Source organism: Stigmatopora nigra, chromosome 5 (assembly GCF_051989575.1).
Source record: "Stigmatopora nigra isolate UIUO_SnigA chromosome 5, RoL_Snig_1.1, whole genome shotgun sequence".
Lineage (NCBI taxonomy): Eukaryota > Metazoa > Chordata > Actinopteri > Syngnathiformes > Syngnathidae > Stigmatopora > Stigmatopora nigra.
Window position 1 is genome coordinate 2,086,446 of NC_135512.1, and position 18,599 is coordinate 2,105,044.

An 18,599-nucleotide genomic window follows, 5' to 3' on the forward strand; every position below is an offset into this window, starting at 1 on the left:
TTATATGAAGGGTTAAAGGTCGTTAGGGTTGAGGTACTGTTAGCTTCAAAAAAGAGCCTGTTGTCTTAGGGGGTGACTAGTAATTAAAAAAAAACGAAATAAAACAATAAATATTAGCACGGAAGGGAAGTTTGATCGTGGTCCCTTTAAAACGCTTTGTCCAAACGCCCCAAAAACCAGCGAAAAATGGTTGATCGCTACCAAAACGGACGAAAATAAAACTGCGAGGTAAGTAAGGATTTGCTTAGTTATGTGATTTACAATATTTACATTCAGAATCAGGCCTTTAGGGGGTGCTGAAGCGCTTTAAGGGACGCGGAACCGGGACAGCTTACATTCAACTGGGGTAGAAATAAAAAAATTTGTTAAAGGACTAGAAGAAAAAAAACATTTGGACAATACAAATCGTCGAGGCCACTTTCTATTCTGTCCTCCGACCAAAAGGGGGCGCCGAGCCACCCTCGGGCGCGGAACGGCGCGGATCGGTCGGGAGTTCCAAAGCGAGAGGAGTGTGTTGTGAAAAGTGTAGCGTGCGAGATTGTTATTGGGCCTTTCGCCTCAATTTTTGTCGCTGCGTTTTATAACTCTCTCTTCTTGGCCTCACACAATCACCGTTAAATATATTTTTATATATATATATATATTTGAAATTAAAGCACCTTAGCCTTCTGTCGAGTCTGGAAAAGTGATTTCGCTACCAAAAACCTCGCGGTAGAGCGGCGGGAAAGTGTACGCCGTCTCGGGGTGGACGAGACGGAAGAACTCCAGTTTGTCGATGTGGAGTTTGGAAATAGACTTCATGATGGGGAGCTTGGACACCATCTACAGGTGAGGAGGAGAAGTACATTAAAAAAAAACATTCTCCTATTTCCCCATTTAAGGATAAATGAACCACTACAGCATCATTTTGACATTTTATCGTTATTACAACCAAAATGACGCAAAGGGGGAACGGACCGCCCACTTTTTCTTCAGAAATTCTGGTTGTGATGTCATAACCAGAATTGAAGCTAATTTCTAGCTTCCTAGCTTTATGCTAGCTAGTACATGTTGACAGGATAAGAGAATAGCAAAGCTAGCAGACTGAAAAAATGGACATTCTGGGTGAGAACTCCTTAGTGGGCGGGGCTAAGGCTGCTAAAAAAAGGACGACTACCGTATTTTCTCGCATATAAGCCGTATTTGTAACTAAAAAAAATGCAGACTGAATCCAGGGTAAGGCTTAAATTCGCCAAAGACTTGCTATACTCCTTTTCACCAGTAGGTTGTAGATGTTGGCAAAGTAAGATTTACAATTTGTTGGTTATTTTCAGTTTTGCAGTAAGAAAACAAACATTACTGGATAAATTAATTACTTATGATATTGACCCTGATAATGTACTATCTCAGAAATACTTTTTTCTTGAGATTTTCCCTTCAAAGTAAAACATTTGTACTCCCTATTAAAACTATAAATATGGAGATGAAAATTGTGAATCAGGGCGGGGCTTATACGAGAGAAATTGTCAAACTCAACCATTTTAAAGCCATTTTAACAGTGCGGCTTATACGTGGGAGGGTCTTATAAGTAAATAAAGTCATTAAAAAAACATATTTAATGAAATAGTCGTAAATAAGAGTCTTACCTTTGCAAGTTTTTCCTCCGACGCCCCGCCTTTTTGTAAGCAGCGCTGAAGGGCTACGTAAACCTTCTCCTGAAGTTTCTGGATTTGTTGTACATCTGTCAACCAGGGTCGGTCTAACGGGAAAAGAACAGAAACAAATCAATAGTGTACACAATTGCCTGATGCGGGCGGCCATCGTCAATTCAGTTTGCGTTTCGTCGATCCCTCATTGAGCGCTTTTCTCAGTAGTGATGAAAAAGTATGTCATCATGTTCCCTTTTTCTAGACTAATGTAGAATCACTATCACGTTGACTGCTTATTAACTTAACTACTTAATTATTACTTAATTATGGATTATTTATGTGCGTATTTCATGGTGAAGCTTTAAATCTAATTATACAGTACCTCTACTTACAAAATGAATTGCTTCCAGAACTTTTTTCATTACTTGAAAAGTTAGTAAGTAGAAGTGTACTTTATATGTAAATTCCCTAATTAGTTTGACAGTCCTCACACAACTACCACCTAAACCAGGGTTGTCAAACATATGGCCCGCGGGCCGGATCCGGCCCGTCTGGTGGTTTGGTACGGCCCGGGGAAGAAAGCTGCATTGTATAAAAAAATATGAATTTTCTTTAAAATTTGTAGTTCTTGTATTATCCGCTAGGGGGCGCGGTGTTTTAGTACGTGCAGACAACATGAATTGACATTTATTTATGTTGTTATGTTATTCTCTTGTTCATAATATATTGTTCATAATGTAAAAGGAAAATTTTGTTAATAAATTTTTTGATAATTTACTCATTTTTTGCACTAATTATTACTATTAGTGACTAATACAAAGGAAAAAAAGTGGGTTTATTGTTAGTTCTGTGTAATTTTGCAATGAGTTTACTGGTCCGGCCCGCTTGATCTCAAATGAACTTTTAAGACGACCAGCCTTATTTTAAAGCAAAAAAATATATATATCGTCTTATATTCGGACCAGGTAGTTGATTTCAAGATTTGACACACCTAGAGGGTAATTATTTGAATCCTTACCTGGTGAGAGCAGCACGGCGGCGGTAAAAAGCGCCATCTCCTCGTCGGACATTTGTATACGACTGAAGTTTTTGGCCAAGTCGAAAACGGCTGTCACTAGGTCGTCGCAGCCTGAAGAAAAGGGGAGGAGTTAGTGAAGTTGGAGAGAAGTAGCGAGGAAAACGAGGAAAAAGATGAACTTACCGAGTGCTTTGAAAAAGTGAGCTGGGGCGAACCTTCCGTCAAATAGGAAGGTGTTGTTGACCGGGTTGTAGGCTCGACACATTCGGATTAACAGGACGTCCATGCAACCTGTGGTTAGGACATAAAATTAAATAAAAAATGTTATTTTTAAGTCATAGGAGAGGTTGGAGTGCAAGTGAATGTTTTTGGGGTGGGTGTATATTCGTTGTGTATGTGTTGTGATTGGGAAATTCGTTTTTTGGAGCTGAAATGGTGTCTTTTTAAGGATTTTAATGATTATTTTTTTGTTCTGTTGTCATTTGGGCTTAGATATATTGACATTTTTCAAGTGAATGTTTTTGAGGTGGGAGTATATGTATTAGGTATGTGTGTTGTAATTGTCAAATTTGGCTTTTAGAGACAAAAATGTGTTTTTAAGGATATTATTTTGTTGTTCACTTGGCATTTTTTGACTGAAATGTATTTACATTTTTCAACTTGAAAATCTAATTTTGAGGAAATATTTTCATTTTATGTTCGCTTTTTTATTTTCAGTATTTCTTTAAAAAAATTGTAAATATTATATTTAATTTATTCAGTTTAAAATAATTGATTGTATTTTGTAATTCTGTAAAGCACATAAAACAGGTTCAAAACTCCCTCAACCCAATTTTACAATTCCACAAAAAATAAGTAAATTCTTTCAGAAATTGCTCAAAAAAATGCCTAAAAAATCTGATATAAATTCACCATAAAACTAACTAACTCGTCCCCATTGGTGAAAAAACATGATAATAAATAGATAAGCACTACATACATGTCTTCATAAGAATTTAAAATCAATAAAAATAAAACAGCTTCCTGAATCTCAAGAGTATTTGCGTATGGACGTCATGCTTCATTTAAAAGGGGCGGGACTTAGCTTATGCGGGTAGGCGGGCTAGTTACAATAACACGCTTTGTAATGGAAATAAAAATAGTGTAACTAAGGTCAACTCTGACTTTAAATGGCAACTAATCAATCTGGTTTGGCAATAATAACAACGCAACCTGGGTGTAGTCAACCACCAACAACATTCTTTTTAAAACCACTGATACTCTCGATAGGGTTCGAGTCGTGGAAATTAAACACGGCTTAAAAATTCAAAAAGATACGTTCTTTTCGTAGTGGGACGGTTTGAAAAATAAAATGCGGGTAAATACAAACAAGGGTCGCCAACGGAAGACATTTTTTGAGTCAAGCCGCGCCAACTCGGTCAAGTCGGCGCCCCCCTCAGGCCAAGTGACCGCATGTGCGCTTTCATGTGATAAAAAAAAAAATAGGACGGCGAGGAAGGGAAGTTGTCAACAAAGACGACGGGGGAGTCGGTTTTCCCGGAGGTTTTATTTTCTGGCCATGACAGCTGGACCGCGACAAACCGCCATTGGTTGTGCGTTCTTTATGATGGTTCCGGGTAAACCCCAGTTTTCGATTTTCGGCGCCATGGTACTTGAATTGTATGGCCGAAAAGTTAGATTACACGCAGCTATTTTTTTCTCCGTTTGAATGATGCTAAAAACAAGGCGGCTAATTTATGTAATTTGACAATATAATGTAATATTCAGAGAGAAAAATAAATATGAATATACAGTAATCCCTCGATTATCGCGGTTAATGTAGAGCAAACATGGCTGCGATTACAGAAAAACAGCAAATAAAAAATAATGATTTTTATTTGATTTTTTTTTACTTCAGTTCTAGTAGCAAGTCGAGGTCAGGGGGAGTGGCTTGTGTGTGTATTTGCACATTTTTATGAACTTAAAAAAATGTATTTGTTCATTTTTTTAGTTTTCACATTTTTATGAACTTGAAACATTTTTCAAATTGTATTTATTTATTTATTTTGGGTTTTTTTTCTTCTTTTGCTTGTGAGTTTCAACAAGATTTTCACATTTTTATGAACTTAAAAAAATGTATTTGTTTATTTTTTTGTTTTCACATTTTTATGAACTTGAAACTTTTTTTAAATTGTATTTATTTATTTATTTTGGCTTTTATTTCTTCAGGGCCAAGTTATTTTGCTTGTGAGTTTCAACAAGATTTTCACATTTTTATGAACTTAAAAAAATGTATTTGTTTATTTTATTGTTTTCACATTTTTATGAACTTGAAACATTTTTCAAATTGTATTTATTTATTTATTTTGGGGGTTTTTTCTTCAGGGCGGAGTTCTTTTGCTTATGAGTTTCAGCAAGATTTTCACATTTTTATGAACTTAAAAAAATGTATTTGTTCATTTTTTTAGTTTTCACATTTTTATGAACTTGAAACATTTTTCAAATTGTATTTATTTATTTATTTTGGGGGTTTTTTCTTCAGGGCGGAGTTCTTTTGCTTGTGAGTTTCAGCAAGATTTTCACATTTTTATGAACTTTAAATATATATTTATATATTTTTATTTTTTTTACTTCAGTGCTGAGTTCTAGTAGCAAACGGAGGACGGGGGAGTGGCTTCTTTTTTCGAGTTACACCATAGATTTACACATTTTTATGAACTTTAATTCTTTTTAATTTTTTTAATTTATTATCCGTTCAGGCGTTTGTGTTTTTTTAATATCCGACAGTGGTGGTTTTTCGTTTTCTGTTTTTTCCATATATAAGGCGCACTGGATTATAAGGCGCACGGTCTATTTTGGAGAAAATTTAAGACTTTTAAGTGCACCTTATAGTCGTGAAAATACGGTATTTCTTTTGTAGGGTTACTGACCTGCTTTGAGGAGGATAATCTGGTCATTCTGGCACAAATCCATGAAGCCAGAGATGCGTTTGGCAAACTCCACCACGTACTGGATGGCGTTGGTGATGTGCATGGCGCACTGTTGCCACATCACTTCGGCCGACTGACAAAAAGAGCAACAAAAATAAAGCATAAAAAACACGGGAACAATCGTACAAGTTGTATTTGGCACTCATTACTTGATTCTATTAGTGGAATCCCGCCAGAAAAACAGCACAAACTGTATCTTGTTTATTAAATGAACCCACAACTATTTTTTTTTTTTTTTTTGCGGTTTGGTGTAGTTATTTATGGAAACGTTAATGTGTTGTGTGAACAAAGCTTGTTTGATCTTGCTTGAATTCTTTGAAGAATGTTTTCGATGATTATCTTTTTTTTGCGGCGCTGGTAGGACAACACGTGAAAACGGGTTTTGATTGAAATCTTGTTTTTTTGTTGAATAGAGAAAGCAATTGTTTATTTCAGCAATTGAAATAAACTAGAACAATTTTAAATACATTTTGATGGACCAATTTTCCCCAATACATGCTAGGCTAGGCTAACGGCTTGAACACTTTTGTACACAAATTGTATACCTGTTAATGTTTTTCCTGTATTTTATACACTTTTTTGATCATTTAAAATTGTGTTCGTTGTATAACAACTTTTGTACAGTATTTTTAAAGTTTTTTTTCTTTGTTTTAGCCATTTTAGATTGTTTCTGTTAATGATAGCAGACTAAAAATCCATTGTTGATTGCTAATGTTGTCATGCTTATAGCATAATATGCTCATTTTAGCTCTTTTCACTATATGAATATAGCGTGTCAGCAAGCAATGTACCCAGACAGTCAAGCCTGTCAGCGTCATACAGCGCCATCTACAGAATCTTATATTTAGTGCATACTATTTGGGCAGCCCGTCCATTTTGAAGAAAATTTTAGACTTTTACGTGCGCCCTATGTGAGTAAATGTTTTTTATCGCTTAATAAGGAGAATTGCAATCATTAGTAAGGGCCATATTGACTTTAAAAATGTGATAGATGGGCAGGGTCAGCACAACAAGATAGGATACATATAAAAAAGTGCATCCGTTAACAGTACATATGAAAGATAAACAGAAAAAAAGGACGAAAGTATTAAAATACTCATCACTAAAGTAAAAAGTATTAAGTACAAAGTAAAGTCAAAAGAGATATATTAAGAAATATTAAAATGTAATTTGAAAAAAAAGATAAAAGGGCTGTAAAACATTAAAAACAAATAAGAGTGGACAGAACTACTGCCATTGGCTACCGTGTGACAGCGCCATCTTGGGGATTTTTTTTTTAAACTTTATTTGGACGTCGGCGGGCCGGATTAAAAAGGCTATGTGGCCCACGGGCTGTAGTTTGCCCATCCATGTCTGTGATAAGCGGTCCAGAAAACGAATGAAGTAATATTTGTAATGGGGCTACAGTGTTCCCTCGGTTATCGCGGTTAATGGGGACCGGGACCACCTGCGATAAGTGAAAAGTATGGATTCCCCTTCAAAAATGCTTAATTTGAATTTACTTCCAAAAAAAAATTAATATATATATATTTTTTAATTTTTTTTTATTTTTTTACCCCCTGTATACAGTACACCATATAGAATACGGGTAGAGAGAGTGAAATTCATGTTATAACAAAAAAAAAACTGTAAAATATGTTGTCTCAATGTAATATTTGTATTTATTTTACTATTTTTTTCCCCAAAAAAATCCCGGAAGCTCTGAGTCCGCGGTAGCTGAACCGCGAAGTAGCGAGGGAACACTGTATTGGTTGGTGTCCTACCTTAGTTTGGAACATTCGGGTTTCTTCCATACTGTATGTAGACCACGCCATTCTTTTCAGTTCTTCTGTACTGTACTGACTGGTCTCCATGTGGGATTTCACCACACATTGGGTAATGTGCTCTGAGAGGAAAAAAATGGCGTTAAAATGGCTCCGCCCACATTGGCGACTTGAAGAAAATAAGGGCATACCGAGTTCGAGAAGCGAGCATCTTTCGGGGAGCGGGTTCAAGATGGCGTGCGAAAAGAGACCGGAATCCTGCAAGAGCTGGTACTCGTGTTTGATGCCGTGGTTAGCCTCGGCAAAGTCCAAGTGGCTCTGTTCCGGCGAGCTCTGAGAGGACGAGCCGCTACCGGCGCTACCGGCAAACAGGTCCAGGTTGCCGTATTCGCCGTTCTGGTCCTCGGGCGTCAACGGCAGGTTGAAGAGGAGGCTTTCGGGCAACGTGGTAAAGTCGTCCAGGTCTCCCAATGTGCCGCCGGAGACTCTTCGGTAAGCTCGTCCGTGGTCGGCGGCGTCGCCGTTGTCTTCCCGGGCCGTCAGGCCGGCGCATTCTTGGGACTGTTGGTGCTTTTGGACTTCGGCGTAGAGGCTGTCGCGTTGCTTTTTGGACATCCGGCCAAATTTCACCGCTGCGCCAACAAGAAAAATAAGCTCGATATTATTTATTCTCCAAAAAAAAATGGAACGGTAGATAAGTGGTTAGCATGTTAGGCTCGCAGTTCTGGGGTTCTGGGTCTGATCCCAGGCCGAATTTCACTGCTTCTGGAGTTTTTCACTGTTTCTCGCATTTTGTTAACGGGAATGTGTGGATTTTCTCCGAGTACTACCGTTTCTTCCCAAAAAAATGTATGTATGCTAAGCTAGGCTAACTGGTTGAAAAGTCGAAATTGCTACTTCCTACTTTGCAATTTTTCAATTATGACGGCCTACATTAAATCATTAAGATATTTGAGGATTACTGTACTACTTATTTATGATGTTGACTACTTATTTATTGAATATTATTCTGTTCTGATTTGTTTGTTTGTTGGTTATTAGTGCACTTCCCTACTAATTTATGTTGTTGACAACTTTTTAGTAGTTTCATGTTAACTAATCTTTATTGATTCATTATTGATTTTTATTACTTATTTATTATTTGTTTGTATGTTTGTTGTTGTTGTTACTAGTGCACTTCCCTACTTATTTGTGTTTTTGACAATTTATTATGCTGTAGTATTATGTTGAATATTATTCATTGTTATTATTTGTTGATTATGTATTTGTTAATGATATTTGTGCACTTTGTGGCTAAGCTTTAAATGTCATTACACTTGTATAATGCCTATAAAAGCATTCAATTCAATACATTTTTCATGTGTTTTTGGCCGATTCAAAGCCAGAATCAGAAAATTGGCGAGGTTTTACTGTAATTGGATTCGGTGTACGTAAACTGAGTCATTTGACTCAATTCAGTGTTCGAGAACTGAGTCATTAGACTCGATTCGGTGTTCGTGAACTGAGTCATTTGACTCGATTCGGTGTTCGTGAACTGAGTCATTTGAGTCGATTCGGTGTTCGTGAACTGAGTCATTTGACTCGATTCGGTGTTCGTGAACTGAGTCATTTGACTCGATTCGGTGTTCGTGAACTGAGTCATTTGACTCGATTCGGTTTACGTGAACTGAGTCATTTGACCCGTTTTACGGAATCAACTCACCATCACGACTCATTCCCAAAGCCAGACATTTCTGCAGTCTGCAGTGTTGACAACGATTGCGATTGGTCCGATCAATCAAGCAGTTTCTTTGTCGTGAGCAAGAGTAGATGGCGTTGTTCTGCTGGCTTCGTCGGAAGAAGCCCTTCACAAAGACACACGACTACACGGTTACAAACATGAATTGGCTATGACTCAAACATATTCATTTTAAGGTCAGGTAAGGCGTCCATTTTTTTGGGGAGGACAGGATGACGACTCACCTTGCAGCCTTCGCAGGTAATGACGCCGTAGTGGATCCCTGAGGATTTGTCCCCGCAGATTTTGCAGGGAATGACTTCTATTTGAGCTGGAGGAAGGGGAGAAATAAATAGTTAGCGGTTAAGTGGGGATTACGGTAATTAAGTCAAGTCACTTAAAGTCAAATGACTTTATTGTTGTTATACAACAGCTGCGTAGAAGGAAATTAGTGGTGTTAATTTACAAAGTAAGTCTTTCCCAATAAAAACTGAAATATAGAATTTTATAAGTCTATATCCGGGAAAGGTAATCATTTTTTATTTTATTTTTTAAATCTAAAATATTGCATATTTTATTGTTAGATTTAAGGGATCGATTATCGAGACTTCACTTGCTGGAAATTGACTATTTAGCATTTTTTTTAATGCTATTATTAATTTTTAAATTTTTTTTAAAGTGCATAAAAATGTGAAATTTGCTGAAACTGGCAAGCGGATTTTTAATTTTTTTACTATTTATTTATTTTAATAGGAGAGACCCCACTTTGTGATTTTTGAATTGTCACGGCCATGTTTATTGTACATGAACCGCGATAGTCGAGGGATTACTGTAATTTGTTATCAGATTTTAAATTGGATAAAAACAAGTTAAGTGGCCCAATTTAAAAATAAAAATAAAAGTAAATGCCCTAAAATCAGCAAAAAGTGACTAAATACCAACAATAAATGTCATAAACAAGTTGTCCAATCCATTTAAAGTGGGAAAGATGGCAGCAAATGAACAATAAATGCCAAAAACAAGTTGTCCAATCAATTTAAAGTGGGAAATACGGCAGCAAATGAAGAATAAATGTCAAAAACATTGAGAGTGACCCAAAAAAATAAAAAAATACAAGTAAATGCCCTAAAATCAACAAAAAGTGACCAAAAACCAACAATAAATGTCAAAACAAGTTGTCCAATCCATTTAAAGTCGGAAAGTTGGCAGCAAATGAACAATAAATGTCAAAAACAAGTTGTCCAATCCATTTAAAGTGGGAAATCTGGCAGCAAATGAACTCTACTATTGACAAACTCTTTGGAATTGACAAGAAAATGATGAAAAAGTGCATTCATATTCTAGTAAAATAATTTCCTGACCCATCATTTTTGTATTGGGACATCCGCAGACACCCCAAACGGCCCCTCCCATCCTCTTTAAACTGTACATTATGCTATTGGGTTGCATTGTGGAAGCTTGAGCCTTCTTAGGGAAGAACAGCATGTTCTTTTCATTATGTTGTTTATCTAAGTAGCCGAGCCTCCTCCATCCCAGAATAGCAGGTCAATTGCATTAGCCCAGGCCCGAGGTTATAAAGTTTCACAGCCCGCTCTGCTCCGTCACCCCTCCCCACCTCCCTTCGGAACAACAAAATGCAGGCGAGCTGGTCTAGAAAAACAAGCCGACCCCCCGAGGATGTCAAAATGGCAAAACCGCAATTGCTATAATTCCTACGGGTGGAGCATCGTGATGGTTTTTGTCACTTCTTTTATGAAAGTAATTGGAATTTAGCGCCATCACATGACAAGAGGACAGAGAGGTCCTAAAGAAGAATGCAAATTGGATTTTTTTTTCCGGGACATTTTCCGAGTAGTCGTTGACACGAAAAAAAGCATAAAAATCAAATTTTGTTTGATAAACTGAAGAAAAATTATGAAAATTGTGTGGCGTAACAGTACAAGAGATGGTAATAAAAAGTTTTACCAGCATGGTACGGTGGAGAAGTGGTTTGCACAAGCGCCTCGCAGTTCTGAGATCGCGGGTTCGATCCCTGAGCTTATCTGGACTTTGCATGTTGTCAAAATAGCAAGTGGGTTTTGTTTGGGTGCTTCAATTTCCTTCCACATCCCGAAAATATGCATGCTAGGCTAATTGTATGCTAAATTAATTAGCATGAGCAGTACAGATAGGCTCCGGCACCACCCACGTCGAATAAACGAATGGTTAAATATCTCAGTCTAACACATGCAACTTTTTTTTATGATAAGATACAACAATAATAACGTAATAACCAAAAAATCCAATAAAATGTCACTGGGGGTGCCGAAGCTCAGCCTAACCAACAACATGGTACTTCCTGAATGGATAACCAGCCAAGCACAAGGCATAATTAAACAAAACAACAATTAAGTCATAAAAAAATGTTACGTTACCACTGGTCTATAAAATGAGGTAACAAATCTAGTTCAGACCGGTTTATACCCACAATAAAAATCAAAAACAAATAACAAAAGCAAATATTCATTTTGTTACCATAAATATCCCACAATTTGAAAATAACTACATAAGAAAGATAGAAATAAATGAATAAAGACCAGGGGGCGGAGCTAAAAAAACAAAAAAAATCTACTCTCTCCCCAAGGCCTTGCTCAAGCACTCCCTTATAGCCCCTCCCCCTGCCGCCAACCTGTTATATAACCGTAGTCTGGCCGCATTCCACGAACGCGCATTCAAAGGTGGTTGCCCCGGCAACCGTTTGACGTAATACCCTCGCCTTTGCCCAGGGGGCGGAGCAACTACTTTTGCGTTAGGACTCGCCAACTCACCTGCCAGTCGGGCGAGGAACAAATTAGTCCCGCCTCCCCCCCCCCTGTAACCCCCCCCGATCTGCTCCACTGACACACTTTCCCACCCAAGCCCAAGGATTAAGCTCCTCCCCCTTTTTTTTCTCCTCACCAGTTTCTAAATCGGACTTGGACCCCGATCCGTGACTTGAACATAGACGTAACACCCGAGACAGGTTGATGATTTATAGATAGGCTCGCGAGCCGCATTCATGTCAACTCGTTTATTTTTGGGGAAATGTGAAATAGGGCGTGGCCAAAGAGTTTCCAGGTACTTATTGTACATTTTGGATCATTTTCTATTGATTTTGTGGGACTTTTAGGGATTTTTTTTTAGAGATTTCCAGGTAACTTTCTCTTGGTTGTTTGTTGTTGATTTCCCAAACTTTCCGCCATTTTGAATGGACGTACATTACTTTATTACCAACTCATAACGTCCTATCATTTGATCGCATGTTTACCAACAGATGTCCCAATTTAACCGGGATTGGACGCCTGTTTTCACTAAAAAACATGACTGTTCTCTGCCAACGCACTCTGTTCAAATAGATTGGTCGCCACCTCTCTAAAAATCCAGCGAAACAACTCCAAAAACCTTAAATCTTCCCGCCAAGGAGGTCATAAATCAACCCCTCCCTTGTCAGATTTATGTTAATGAGCCATTGCTTTTATGGCTTGCGTGCCTTAATTACAGATACATTTATTACGCATGACTTACTGGTTGACACCAAAGCAAAAAATAGATTTACAGCTACCAAATTTTGTCACATGGACGCAAGCTGAAATTTCACTCGCAACCTCGACATGCTACGACATGTTATACGCCGATAATAACGCCAGCTGTTCTCGCCATACTGTACTTTGCGTGCCTTTTTAAAATATCATAATCAATCCAGATGTCAAAAAAACACTGACTCAAAATTAGTGGTGTCAAACCTGTGGCGCGTGGGCGGCAAATGGACCGCTAGGTGTACCGATCCGGTCCACTACGAGATTTTTCTACCTGATGGGTACTTTATAGTGCATTCATACTGTACGTACATAATTAAAATCCTTCATTTTTTTGACAAGGTGGTCGCAAAACTTGATTTTTTTGTGAGATTTGTGATCAACTGAATTTTGCTCAAATCCTATTGGTTCATTCACCCCCTGCTGTCAATGGCAGACAATGATTTAATTAAAAAAAATTAACTAAAATGGCCAAAAACCAACAAAAAGTCCCCTGGAAATGCCTAAAAAAATCCACAAAACCCCCACAAAATCAATAGAAAATTATCCAAAATGTACAAAAGCTGACCTGGAACTCTTTAACCCCGCCCCATTTTCACATTTAAAAAAACTTTAAAATGGCCAAAAAACAACATAAAGTCACCTAGAAATACCTTAAAAAAAATCCCAAAAAGCCCCACAAAATCAATAGAAAATGATCCAAAATGTACAAAAACTGACCTGAAACTTTTAAGCTCCGCCCCATTTCACATTTCTCTTATTTTTACCCTTTAAAACACATTCCAATTAAATACTCCCATTAAAAACGAACAATACATGCCATTTAAAAAATAATTTGGCAATAATTGGATTTTTAATTGACTTTTTGACAATTACAGTTTCAAAATGTTCTCGTTTTGTTCTCGAGTGATACGGAAAGACACAAAACCCCCAAAATAGCCATTTGTCTTTCTATTTTTGGCTTTTTTAAAGCTATAACACAGGTTAAGTAACATTTACAAGCATCTAGGCGTCCATTATTGAATCAATTTAGGGGGAAATAAATGCTTGTCAGTCCAGACTTTGTACTCTCAAGCCCAGCTAATCAAACAGTGTAAAGTCCTTTTTTTTGTCCACTCCTTCCATGACATACTGTACTTAACCTACTTTTGGCAGCAAATGGCGGGCCTGTGAATTATTGCTGTATCATGACCACGCTTGACTACAGGCACATTTTTAAAATACTTTTTCCTCTTCTCAGTTACTTGGATTGATTGATTGATGGTTTCTTTCTAAGAATCTTAGAAGTAGAGAAATAGGACACTGTTAAGGGGACAGAATGTCTTTTTAAAATGAATTTATTCTTATTCAATTAGATGGAAATAGTTTTTAATTCATTTTGACTACTGTATTTTCTGGTATATTAGTCGCAACCTTAAAAAAATGGCCTTAAAATGGTTGAGTTTTAGAATTTCTCTCGTATAAGCCGCCCCCTGATTTACAATTTTTAACTCTAAAACTGTTCCGACCTAACTGGAAAATAAAAGACGAAGTTTCCTGGTAAAAAGAAAAAGTGGTGTTTAAATAATGACAGGGTCTCGCGAGCGCCGCGTGGCATTTACGGCCTTGTTTGCGGGATTGACGGGAGCCGCGAAATGGCCGCCAAACTATGCATCATTTACAAGCGGGCCAAATCACACAGCGGATCGCTTTACACTTGCGGCGCGCAATGTTTCCAGCTGACGACGGGGAGAGTCCAATTTGAGGGAGAATGTGGTCAGCAAAGCGTCGCCGGTTAAAAAAGCTCAAAAACATATTTGGTCAGCACGCTTTGCAAAAAGTTAGTTGTTTTACATGCTAAGGGGGCAGCATGGATGGCAGCAGGATTGACAGATTTTTGCATGGGACTTGGAGTAATAATTATGTTTTGTGCAGCAACAGCATAAGGTTGCAAACAAATTGTTTAAATAATGTATTTTATGTCAAATAATTGGTCACAATGCCATAAATTGCCATTTTAGCGGTTGTCGTAGTGGTAGTAGTAGGAGTGTTGGTGGTGGTAGTAGTAGTAGGAGTGGTGGTGGTGGTAGTTTTAGTAGTAGTAGTAGTTGTAATAGGAGTGGTAGTAGTGGGAGTGGTGGTGGTGGTGGTAGTTTTAGTAGTAGTAGTAGTAGTAGTAATAGGAGTGGTAGTAGTAGGAGTGGTGGTGGTGGTGGTGGTGGTAGTTTTAGTAGTAGTAGTAGTAGTAGTAGTAGTAGTAGTAGTAGTAGTAGGAGTGGTAGTAGTAGGAGTGGTGGTGGTGATAGTAGTAGTAGTAGTAGTAGTAGAAGTAGTAGGAGTGGTAGGAGTCGGAGTGGTGGTGGTGGAGGTATTAGTAGTTGTAGTAGTATTAGTAGTAGTAGTGGTAGTATTAGTAGTAGTAGTGGTAGTAGTAGTAGTAGTAGTAGTAGTAGTAGTAGTAATGGTGGTAGTATTAGTAATAGTAGTGGTAGTATTAGTAGTAGTGGTAGTATTCGTAGTAGTGGTAGTATTCGTAGTAGTGGTATTATTAGTAGTGGTAGTAGTGGTGGTGATAGTAGTAGTAGTAGTAGTAGTAGTGATAGTAGTAGTGGTGATAGTAGTAGTGGTGATAGTAGTAGTGGTAGTAGTAGTGGTGGTGGTGGTAGTAATAGTAGTAGTGGTAGTAGTAGTAGTGGTGGTGGTGGTAGTAGTAGTGTTAGTTGTGGTGGTGGTAGTAGTAGTGGTAGTTGTGGTGGTGGTGGTAGTACCCCAAGATCCCGTGTCGTAGTCACCTTGAATCTTATCTTAGCGTCAAGATATCATAAAGTTCCAGATATGAATTGTTGGGCTAAATATTTTTTAGTTTTTTTCCTGCTATCTTTACCCCATGGCAAACTCGAAATCAGTTTTTGGACGACGCCATGTGGATAAATTTTGGAAGGGAATCTTTAGCGTGCGGTCGTCAGCGAACGGAGAGGGCACCTTGACACATACCGTGTTTCACCGTGAACTCTTCTTGCGAGGCGGCGCATTGAACAGATAGCGAGCGAGCGAGTGGGAGTCGTGGCGCGCCGTTCTTGGAGAGCGCGCACTGACCTTTTTCCTCGGGCCATTTTGCTCGCCAGTCTACGATCATGTTTCAGTGACCGTGACAGACGGCAAATCTATTTGAAATGGGAGGGGGGGCTCGCGGCGCTCACATTTTAAATAGATTAGACGGCCCTCGTCGTCAATGGCGGCATTTAGACGATTGACGGTAAATATTCTCGGATATCTACAGTCGGAAAATTGCACTTTTTGTGTTTTTTTTTAATTTTTAAAAAAATGTTCTTGCTTGATTTTGCCCAATTTTGCACCGTAAGAATTTTTTTAAAATGCTTGTTAAATATTCAACTTTTTATTCTTAATTAAAAATTTGAAATGATAAATAACAAAATATTTTTCAGTAACATCCAACATCATAATTGTATATATATGTATATAAAATATTAATTTGTTTTAAGTTCTAGATTGAATTGAATGAAAAAAACAATGCTTTTAAATTAATTAAAAATGCCTTATTTTATTAAACCAAAAATTTCATTAAAAACAAAATATTTCGTGTTTTTCCTTTTAGTTTCTTTATAAATTTAATATAAATAAAGAAAAGTAGAACGATATAAAAATTATATAAAGTCCGATTTTTAATAGAAAATAAAATAAAATGCACTGCTTTCCCACTTTAACTAGAAATGATTAAAAATTAATTACAAAAAGATACTAATAAAAGGTTAGGAAGAAAAAAAGCCTTTAAACAATGTTTCCAAGCAACTATAATAATATGACCATCGATTAGTTGCTAATTTACCGCGAGGGCCTAAATTAGCATCCAAAAAATCCCCCCTAAAATAAACCCAAACTACAATACGACCCCCAATTTTGTCCCATTTAAAAACTCGACCTAGTTCACGGCAGGTTTTCTGCTTCCTTCCGCTTTTCTCAAATAAAAATCGGATCAGCGCGGCGTTTCTTATTAAAAAGCGGCGCTGGGTACGGAAGCAAAATCAAAGTGTCCAATGGCGTCCCCCCGGTTAACGTCAGTAATCCAAGCCGACAGAAGAAACCGAGCTTGAACTAGAGCCTGCTGGGCCTCATGTTTAAAAGTGAGCTTGCTGTGCCCATATCCGGCTTGGCTACAGCGATCCGTGACGGGCTGACATCATAACAACGGTCTTTTGGACACTTGCGTCTTCACGTTACAGCATAAGATCAACTCGGCCGCAAATAAACCGTAATTTATTCGACTCCCTTGACGCCGGAAGGCCAGGAAAACTAGATTTTTATTTACATACCGTGAAGGTGGACTATTCAAAAGGTTTGGGGTGGTGCAAATCATAATATAAAGTGTAAATAATAATATAAAAGTGAAAATAATATATTTTTTAAATGAGTATCCATAAAAATGGGAGGGGCTTCAATTGACTATAATGTAACGGTAATCCATAATGACAGAACTAGGTCAATGGAACACCTATCACGCCAAGTTTACATAACACATCATTCTCTGAAAAACTGAGCAATTTACAGAGAAAAAAAAACACTTACAAACCAAATTTGCATATTTACACTAAGTCAATGATTAAACAAATGTTAAGTACGTAAATGTTCATGTTTCACTGCCCTTGACGGCGATAGGCGTCCATTTTATTGCCTGCTTAAAAATAAGATGGACGTCCATCAACGTCAATGGCGATTAAGGAGTTCAATAACTGGAATTTGGCAAGTTAAGCGCGTTAGTCATTGACGGTATTAAGTGTGGAAAAGTAAGATGGTCAAGTGTTGAATTGGAGCGAGGAAAAGGAGGTGAAATGTAAGCGCAAGTGGCCGTGCCAAGTGGCTTTTCTCGGGCTTGATTGAGCCCACTCCCTCCCTCCCTTCCCTGCCGCCTCTCCGACTCTTACATAACGCCAGTCGAGTCATCCGAGAGGCAGCATACGCACTCAAAAAATAACGCCGGGCGCCAAACAAACTCACCATATGCGTAAAAAGACGTGAAAACAGTTCCAAAATAATCATAACAAAGCGAGTCATTGTCATTTTGCCTTTTTTTCCCCAACTTCCTGTATTTTCAAGGTATGTTCAAGTGCACCTCGAAAAGTCCGAAAACTTAAGACCTCCAATTTGTTTGAACCTTCTTCCCCCCCAAAACTTAATTCAAAAGTTGAAAAAGTCACTCACCTCTCATGTCGAGTCGACTTTTGGGGTCATGCAACTCCTCTTGCAAGCTCAAAAAAAAACGAACGTTCAAAACAGAAACTCCTGAAACGGTTCGAAAAACAACAACTCGTCCGCTATCAAGCTGTCGTTAGTTCGTGTTGAGTTCAAGTGTCTCTAGGTGGTCTTTCTTCCCCTGGGGACACCGTGTTGTGGTTCTCACGAAGCGGCTGACCCACGCGTGGACTGGCAGCTCCTTCCTTCCTCCTCCGCGGTTGACGCTAACCTACTTTCGACGACGCGTGGACTACACATGACCGCCCGAGCCCGCCCGCCCGCTGCGTGCGTGCGTGCCCGGTGACGACTCAGGCACGCGCACGCACGCCGAGCGGGTGGCGCGCGCGCAATGAGCCGCTCACGCGTGCGTGAGAAAGTGTGGCAGTGTGTCAGTTCTTAGCGTGGGAACTATTGCGATGCAAGCAACAAAAAGTATAGTAATTTACTAGTACTTTTATGGAGTATTTATCACTTAAAGTATTTATCTCATCACTTAAAGTATTTTTTTAGCCAAAAATAAGATGTTTTTACGACTACTTGTGCAAAGTACACGTTGTTTTCTACTTCATTTCATCTTGAGTACTTTCGCATTGAAACAACGTAGTATTATGCAACTTTTTTGACATTGCAGTACTACAGTAAGAAGTATTGACTGCAAAATGAGGTTTGCAGCTGTTAGGGGTTTATGGTAAAAAAAATATACATGAATTAAAGATTTATT

At 38.2% G+C, this 18,599-nt stretch overlaps 1 protein-coding gene across 1 annotated transcript; it reads right to left on the bottom strand.

Moving 5' to 3' along the window:
- Positions 1-361: 361 nt before the first annotated feature.
- rorca (RAR-related orphan receptor C a) lies at positions 362-18,149 on the bottom strand. The gene is made up of 10 exons (XM_077716735.1): positions 17,846-18,149; positions 9,341-9,426; positions 9,081-9,222; positions 7,570-8,010; positions 7,379-7,500; positions 5,556-5,688; positions 2,830-2,937; positions 2,647-2,757; positions 1,626-1,738; positions 362-822 (listed from the first exon to the last, which is right to left on the bottom strand). The coding sequence occupies exons 1-10, from the start codon at positions 17,850-17,852 to the stop codon at positions 661-663; spliced, it is 1,425 nt and encodes a 474-aa protein (XP_077572861.1). The 5' UTR covers positions 17,853-18,149; the 3' UTR covers positions 362-660.
- Positions 18,150-18,599: the final 450 nt, after the last annotated feature.